Source organism: Zonotrichia leucophrys, chromosome 5 (genome assembly GCF_028769735.1).
Source record: "Zonotrichia leucophrys gambelii isolate GWCS_2022_RI chromosome 5, RI_Zleu_2.0, whole genome shotgun sequence".
NCBI classification, from domain to species: Eukaryota; Metazoa; Chordata; class Aves; order Passeriformes; family Passerellidae; genus Zonotrichia; species Zonotrichia leucophrys.
In genome coordinates this window covers 62,343,298-62,351,762 of record NC_088175.1, presented here as the reverse complement: position 1 = coordinate 62,351,762, position 8,465 = coordinate 62,343,298, and the positions used below count along the sequence as shown (strand labels likewise).

At 52.9% G+C, this 8,465-nt stretch overlaps 1 protein-coding gene across 1 annotated transcript; it reads left to right on the top strand.

Moving 5' to 3' along the window:
- The first annotated feature begins 1,753 nt into the window (after positions 1-1,753).
- Positions 1,754-2,334, top strand: RPS29 (ribosomal protein S29). Its single transcript, XM_064716007.1, has 3 exons — positions 1,754-1,897; positions 2,036-2,135; positions 2,215-2,334. The coding sequence occupies exons 1-3, from the start codon at positions 1,836-1,838 to the stop codon at positions 2,221-2,223; spliced, it is 171 nt and encodes a 56-aa protein (XP_064572077.1). The 5' UTR covers positions 1,754-1,835; the 3' UTR covers positions 2,224-2,334.
- Positions 2,335-8,465: the final 6,131 nt, after the last annotated feature.

Below are 8,465 nucleotides of genomic sequence, written 5' to 3'. Positions count from 1 at the left end.
GGACGGAGAGGGTGAGGGGACACGGCGTGTGAGGGGACACAGGGCGTTAGGAGACACCGGGCGTGAGGGGACGTGGGATGTGAGGAAACACGGCATGCGAAGGGACAGAGGATGTAAGGGGACGCAATGTGTAAGGGGACATAGATGACCTGAGAGGATGTGGGAGTGAGCAGACATGGGCGCACGAGAGGACGTAGAGTGTGAGGGGACATTGAGGATACGGGAGGATGCTGAGGATGTGAGGGGGCATGGGGGTGTGAAGATCACGGGGTTGTGAATGGACATGGAGGAGCTGAGAGGACATGGGGGTTTGAGGAATGTGGGGGATGAGGGGACATGGAGGGTGTGAAGGGACATGGAGGGGTCAGGGGACATGGGGAGTTAAGGGAGGACACAGAGGAGCTCAAGGTGTTGCCGAATTTTAGGGACTCTAAACACGAGCAACGAGTCAGGTTTAGAAAGGAGACATTGTTTATTCTCTGCAGGGTGCAAGGTGGAAATTGTCCACAAATCAAGCATGCCAGGGAATAAAAAGCAAAATTATTTATACACTAAAGTTTACATAAATCCGCCCAACCAATCCCCAGTTCCTGCCTACCTAATACACAATCACGGCCAAGCATGACATAAAATATAAAGTTTTCCATAAACATCAAGTAAAGCATAAAACACGTGGTGACGTGTTGGCATTGAAAAGAGGGTTTAGAGGGGAGAATGATACGAGGAGGAAGAGGGAGCAGAGGAAGGGCCAGAGAATAAAGACACGGAGGGGACAGCAGGTGTGAGGGAGGGGACATGGAGGAGATGAAGGGGTGGTGGGTCTGAGGGGACATGGGAGGTGAGGGGACACAGAGGAACTGAGGAAACACTGGAGCTGAGGGGATGCAGGAGGTGAGGACACAGAGGAGGTGAGGGGACATGGGAAGCTGAGGCGACAGGAGTTGAGGGCAGGCGGATGCGACAACAGCAGCTGAGTTTTGGTAAGCGACAGGAAGGCTTAGGTCAAGCTTGGTGTCGGCGCCATGAGGCGGCTTTGAGGACATGAAGGGGCATTCGGAGAAAACACAACCAAACTCGGGGAGGCGTTTGCTGAGTGTTTATGCAGATGTATTATTAGAAAGCAGGATCGGTGTTTGTGATTTGCTCGGCGCAGTGAATTGTGTAGTTGAGCGGTGTGGTGTTGTTGCGGTTTTTGTTCAGTAGGAGGCAGTGTGTTGCGTGTGTGTGTTTTGGGGCGAAAAGGGGTGTTTGGGGGTTTTTGGTTGGCTATTTCGGGTGTGTTAGTTATTAGTAGTGTGTGGCAAAAGGTGTGAACCCCCGTCTCACTATCTTGCCCCAGGGCTTGCTGGCGTGGCTATTCACAGATGCGGTCCTTTCCTCTGACCGCCACGGGAGCTTCCCTGCTCCATCTCTGACACCTCGGCCGGCTGCCTCGTCATCAGTCCGGTGCCCTACCCCGGGGTCACCACACAAATACCGACTTTAGGGATGGGACGCCCACTCCAGCGCCCCATACAGCACACGTCAGCCCCGAACCCCGGGCTCAAGCAATCCGTCAGGGTTCCGCCTCCCCCAAGGCTAGGATTACAGGCGCGCGCCACTACGCCCGGCGCTCGCCGGCTGTCCCGTTAGCAATACAAACTTCAGCACCTCTGACGTCACTGAATGGGCCGGGCTGCCCCGTCCACGATGTGACGTCACGGAGGGGAGCGGGCCCACCCACAGCTCTGGCGGAGCAGGGCGGGAAGCGGGAGCCGCGCGGTGCACGCCGGGAGGCGCCGTCAGGGTATAAGGCCGGGCGGCAGCCGCCATCTTTCTCTCGGCAGCGCGCAGCCATGGGCCACCAGCAGCTCTACTGGAGCCACCCCAGGAAGTTCGGGCAGGGCTCTCGCTCTTGGTCAGTGCCGCCCCTTGCGCCCCCCCGGGTCGTGGCTGCCGTCTCACCGCCCTACCTCGCTCCTCTTTCCCCTCACATTCCCCTCTCCTCCCCGGCGCCATTCCCTGCCCTCACGCGCCTCTCTCTGCTCCCTCACAGCCGCGTGTGCTCCAACCGCCACGGCCTCATCCGCAAGTACGGGCTCAACATGTGCCGGCAGTGCTTCCGCCAGTACGCCAAGGACATCGGCTTCATCAAGGTGAGCCCCGCGGCTGCGGGAAGGGGCTCGGGGGTGCCGGATCCCGCTGACTCCTCTCGTGTCTCTCGCTCTCTTGCAGCTGGACTGAGCGCCGGGAGGATGAGGCGACAGCCAGGAGCTCCGGGGGCTTCCCAGGGCCTCCCTGACACATCTGCAGCGTCTCGGCTCAGTTTTATTTAATAAATGGTCTCCTAACCCAGCTGATCCGTGCGTGTTTCACTTCTGTGCAGGTTTTGGCGGCGCTGGGGGTTCTTTGTACAGGGCTGCCCTGCTCTGCTTCCCAGCCTTCCACTGCTCCGGGCTGCCCCAAGCCCTGACCAGCCTGGGGCGCTTGCAGGGATCTGGGGCAGCCACGGCTGCTCTGGAGGGAGTGAGGTAAAGACACACTAAGTGCCACGGGTCTGGAATTCCAAGTTCTTTGGGATTCCGAGTGTCTGGGTGTTTTCCTGCTATGCAGTGGCACTGCTGTGAGGGGACTGAGCAGGGGAATGCTCTGCTCACACCTGGGGTCCCAAGTGCTGCTCCCTCCCGGCTGAGTGCTCTGCAGATCCTTTGGGAATGCCCAGAGCCTTTGTTTTGTCCCCCTGGTTATGACATCGATGAGAGGAGGGAGTGGGGGCAAACCCAGGTGTGCCCATGCAAAAGCTGAAGGGCTGTGGGATTGTCACAGAGTTTGGGATGGTTTGGGCTGGAAGGGGCCTTAAAGCCCATTCCAGTCCCCTGCCCTGGGCAGGAACACGGGGCACTGGGTGGTGAGGAAGCAGCTCCTTCCATGTTGGTACAGGGGTGAGGATTTGGCATCATCTGGGAGCCCTGGGGAGGGGTTGGCTTTCCTCGCCAAGAAGTGGTTGGGGCTCTTATTTTGAGTGAGAAATGGTTAAATCCTGGTTCTTACCAGAAAATGCTTCAGTGTGAAGGTTCTACACTAAAAAATGAAAATATTCAGTTGCTCTGGTTGTGGTTTTGGGCTTTCCCCTCTGCCCAGTTTTTGTTGATGTACAGAGGGAGGAGAGTCCTGTGGGATGTGTTGGTTTGGCTTCTGTGTGGTTCTGACAAAAAACCCAAAACCCTCATTGCCTTTTTAACCAAAATACTGAATTTCTCGGGGGGGTTTTAACTAAGATGTAAAATTTCAGGGGAACACAAAATCAGTGAGGATGCAGAAGGTGATGGGAGGGTCTGTGCAGCTCCCACTGCTCTGTCCAACTTCTGCTGCCTCTCAGAGGTGCCTGAGGCACTTCCCAGGGGAAATCCGAGTTATTCCCAACATGATGCACACAGGAGGACGCTCCATGCTGGGCACCACTGAGAGCCTTGGAAGTGGCAGCAGAATTAAGATTTTTTGGGTTCTGAGACCGGTTCAAGCCTGGCAGGGAGGGAGTTGTGGATATTTGTCCCTTTTTCCTGAGCAAAGCTCCTTGCTGACGGCAAAAGGGATTTGGAATAATTCTTCCTGTGCTGCCCTGAGGATCTGGGCCCCAAATTTCTGCCAGGACGTTTTTCTCATTATGGAAAACAAGAATAAAGCAAATAGTCAGGGATGGTAATTGCAAGGCAAATCCCTAATGAAACCAAAGCTAAAATATGTTTTTCAATTACCTTGTAACCATCCAAATACCTCTGTTGGCACCTAATTTTGTAAAATTACAAAATGCCAATTGCCTTTTCCCTGTTGTGTTGTTCCCATCTCTTAAGCCTGAGGAGAAAGTGGTACAGGACAAGCTGTAATTCCTTTTTACCTCATTGCTGCCTGAACCAGGTATTTATTGCCCAATATACAACGAAGATGAGGTGCCAAAAGCTTGAGTTTCCCGAGCTCAGTGTGAAAATTGCATTTTGCTCCTGGTGGCTCCAGTCCCTGGAGGTTCATGGATGTGAAGCTGGAACTGATTTGGATGCAAAGTGATTTATGAAGAGCTGCTGATTCCCCCACAGAACAGGTGAAATCAAAATCCACTTCAAGGACTTTGCATTAATAATAAACAACTAATAAATGGTTTCCTGGAGGGAAAAAAAAGTCCTGCTTGGAGCCAAGGAGAAGATAGTGATGCTTTGGGAGAGAGGAGTTTCCAAGTGCTGGAATTGAGTTTGTTTGGGATTTGCACTGCTGAAACCCCACTGGATTGCATTGGATTGCGCACCAGATAAAATCTGTGCTTGTCACAGGCTCTGGGGGGAATTTCAGAGGTTTTGGGGGAAACTTTGGCTTCTGAGCTCATCCCGAGGCTGGAAAAGCTGAGGAAAGCAGTCCCACTCCTGCTGGGAATCCTGCTGGCTTTATGGGACCGGCCTGGGGGAGATCTTGGGGCTCTTTCCCTTCTCCCAGGTGGATCCCGAGCTCCTGGATCAGGAATTCCCCAGCTGTGAGCTCGGGATGAGCTTTCAGCCTGATCCTCCAGTCTGACATTCCCCAGTTCCTGCAGGGATCCAGCTCCACCCGGGCTGCTTTGGAGTCACACTGATTTTAGCGCTTGGGGTGATGATGATTTCAGGGCTGTCCAGCATTCCCGAGCCACGCTGAGGGGAAGGGGCAAACCCAACCAGGGAAAGGCAGAAACCCCCAGAGGGTGGGAGCAGGGCCAGGCAGCCTGAGAGGGTGCAGGGAGTTTATCCAAGCACACAGCAATTGGGAAGGATAGAGCCCTGAGGGAATTAAATGTAACCTGGGCCATCAAGGGTGACAGAAATGCTTCTAAAGTAGCAAATTCACAGAATAATCCCTGGGTTGGGAGAGACCTTCAGGATCATGGAGTCCAGCCCAGCCCCAACAGCTCAGCTCAGCCTGGCACCCAGTGCCACATCCAGGCTTTGTTAAACACCCCCAGGGATGGGGACTGCACCACCTCCCTGGGCAGCCATTCCAGAACTTCATCACCCTTGCTGGAAAAAACTTTTTCCTGCTATCCAACCTGTATTTCCCTTGAGGCTGTGTGCTCTGGCTGTGTCAGTTCCTGCAGACAGAGCCCAGCCCCAGCTGAGCACAGGCCCCTTTCAGGAGCTGTGCAGTGATGGGGGCACCCCTGAGTCTCCTTTTCTCCAGGCTGAGCACCCCCAGCTCCCTCAGGGGCTCCTCACAGGGTTTGTGTTCCCTCTCCAGCCTCGCTGTCCCCTCTGGACGTGCTCAGTGTCCCAAGGTCCTTCCCAAGCTGAGGGGCCAGAGCTGGGCACAGCACCCGAGGGGTGACCCCAGCACTGAGTCCTGTGCTGGAGGAGAGCAAGGGCTGGAGCCAGGCTGGGAGAGCTGGGAATGTTCCCTGGAGAGGAGAAGGCTCCAGGGAGAGCTGAGGGTACCTAAGGGGCTCCAGGAGAGCTGCAGAGGGACTGGGGACAAGGGATGGAGGGACAGGAGCCAGGGAATGGCTCCCGGTGCCGGGGCAGTGCGGCATTGCCGCTCCAGGAACCGCCGCTAGATGGCACCGTCAGCCTGCGATTCCTTCTCCTCGCTGTGTCCCTGAATCCCAGCGTGCAGGAATCTGTCCCGTGGATTCCCCGTCCTTGCTTTCCTTTGAAAAATCCCAATATTTTGTGTCCTTGCTGCTGGACAGAAGGACTGGGGCAGAGCCGAGCTCTCCTTGCTCCTGCTTGAGTCTGTGTGAGACTGGAAGCAAAATTCCAGTTCCTTCCCTTTCCTTTTTCCTTTCCTTTCCTTTCCTTTCCTTTCCTTTCCTTTCCTTTCCTTTCCTTTCCTTTCCTTTCCTTTCCTTTCCTTTCCTTTCCTTTCCTTTCCTTTCCTTTCCTTTCCTTTCCTTTCCTTTCCTTTCCTTTCCTTTCCTTTCCTTTCCTTTCCTTCCTTCCTTTCTTTCCTTTCCTTTCCTTTCCTTTCCTTTCCTTTCCTTTCCTTTCCTTTCCCTTCCCTTCCCTTCCCTTCCCTCTTCCCTTCCCTCCCTTTTTCCTTTCCTTTCCTTTCCCCTTTCCTTCCCTTTTTCCTTCCCTTTCCTGTCTTTTCTTTCCCTCGTGCTCTGCTCCAGCACATTCTGTCATTTTGGGGAAAAAGTTTAAAATCCCACCCAAACGAGGAAGGTGCTCTTTATCCTTGCTCATATTATCCCTGATTTCCTCCTTTTTCTTCACCAGCCCCTGCTGAGCTCTCCTCATCCTCGCTGGGACCATGAATATTCCTGACCCTCGGCCTTTTATCCATAAATTCATTTTAGGGGAGTCAAACTCACTTGGGGACATTTGGGTGCCACTTTGTGGGGCCAAAAGCTGTGCTGAGCTGGAGGGAAGCATCTCCTGCATCCAGCACCAGAGACTTGGAAAAATGCCATGGATTTCAGTGACTCCCATGGATTTGGGTGACTCCCATGAATTTGGGATGACTCCCGTGGATTTGGGTAAATCCCATGGATTTCTCCCTGCTGATTCCCAGCACGAGGCTGGAACTGCAGTGATGCTCACATATCCCGAATTCCCACTTTATAATTTGATTTATTCCTTTAGCACAGTTCTCTGCTAAACTTTCCCCATCCCAGTGCTGGGTTTGGCACCTGCTGAGCAGGAGAATTTTCCAGGAAAAATTTCCCCCATGGAAAAGGTGCTCAGGCCTTGGAATTGGCTGCCCAGGAAGGTTTGGAATCCCCATCCCCGGAGGTGCCCAAGGAATTCCTGGATGTGGCACTCAGAGGTCTGGGCTGGGGACAGGGTGGGGATCAGGCACAGCTGGGACTGGATGATCCCAAATATTTTTTTCCAACTCGATGATTCCATGGTCCTGCTCCAAGTTTTTAACAAGCTGTTGGGATAAACAGCCAGGAAAATCCAGGCAGATGGGATCAGGCTGAAGTGCTTCTAAATAAAACATCCCCAAGGGCTGGCAGGAGGCACCAGTGGCTCCAATTCACGCCTCTTGTTGGGAGTGTGTTCCTTGCAGACAATGTTTATTTATAGCATGGAAAAATCTATTTCCATCCAAACATTTCCATAACTGAATATTTATGCCAACAGCCACTGAATGCTCCTTGAATAAAGTGAAAAAGTATTTATTCAGTTAGAAATGTTTACTTGTTTAGTGGTAAAACTGCTTTAAACAAACTTAAAAATCAAATTGGTGGCTTCCCCTTTCGCAGGATTTCCGTGGTTTTCCAGGCCTCAGCAATGGATAATGGTGGGATTATCATTCCAGTTGGAGGAGCCTCTGTGTATTTATACCTTTAATCTCAGAGAGAGCTGGTTTGGGTGGGATATTGGGAAGGAATTCCTGGCTGGGAGGGTGGGGAGAGGCTGGAATGGAATTCCCAGAGCAGCTGTGGCTGCCCCTGGATCCTTGGAAATGTCCAAGGCCGGGTTGGAGCAGCCTGGGACAGTGGGAGGTGTCCCTGCCATGGCAGCAGTGGGATTAAATGGGATTTAAGGTCCCTTCCAACCCAACCCAACCCGTTCTGGGATGAGCAGGCAGTGCTGGAGTCCCCATCCCTGGAGGGATTTCAGTCCCTGTGGATGTGGCACTTGGGGACACAGAGCAGGGTGGCCTTTGTCACAGACATCTTTTATGGAAAACCCTTTCCTTAGGATTTTTTCCTCCTGAGAAGCTGGGAGGCCTCAGGAACAAAATGCAAACAATGATTATCTGCTGCTGTGGAATGCAACAGGTGCATCTGGGATTGGCCTCATGTGGTTGGGGGTTTTTGATTAATGGCCAATCCCAGCCCAGCTGGCTCGGACAGGGGAGCCGAGCCAAAAAACCTTTGTTATCTTTTTTTTCTATTCTTAGGGTTTGCAGCCCTTTTGATGAAATCCTTTCTTCTATTCTTTTAGTATAGTTTTAATGTAATATATATACTAAAATAATAAATCAGCCATCTGAAACATGGAGTCAGATCAGTCCCCTCCTGTTGGGATCCCTGAGAGGCCGAAGCTGCCCCTCCTCTCCCTCAGAGCAGCTCCAGCTTCATCCCACAGCCCTGCTCAGCCGCTCCCTCTGCGTTTCTCCAGCCCTGAGACCAGCAAAGTTTAGCAAAGGGCTGTGCTAAAGGAATAAATCAAATTATAAACTGGGGATTTGGGATGTGTGGGGTTGGGATGGCTCATTTTCTTCCAGTGTGAGATTGGAAGAGGCTTCTCGGCCTCTCAAAGTTGATATTTTTGGGAATGAGGGGCCCTTGGTGCTCTCCTGGCAGCTCCTGCTTGTGCTGGTGAATGAATCCAGCTCCAGACGCACTGCTGGGATGCTTCCCTCAGCATGAGGGGTTTGTAGGTGAGCTCTGTGAGGGGAAATCCGTGCCAAAACCTGGATTTCTTGGATGTCATCCCACAAAAAGCTGGAATCCTGCCCCTGCTTAAAGCTTCCTGCTTTGCAGAGGGGATTTTGCTTATCCAGCAAACATCTCCTTG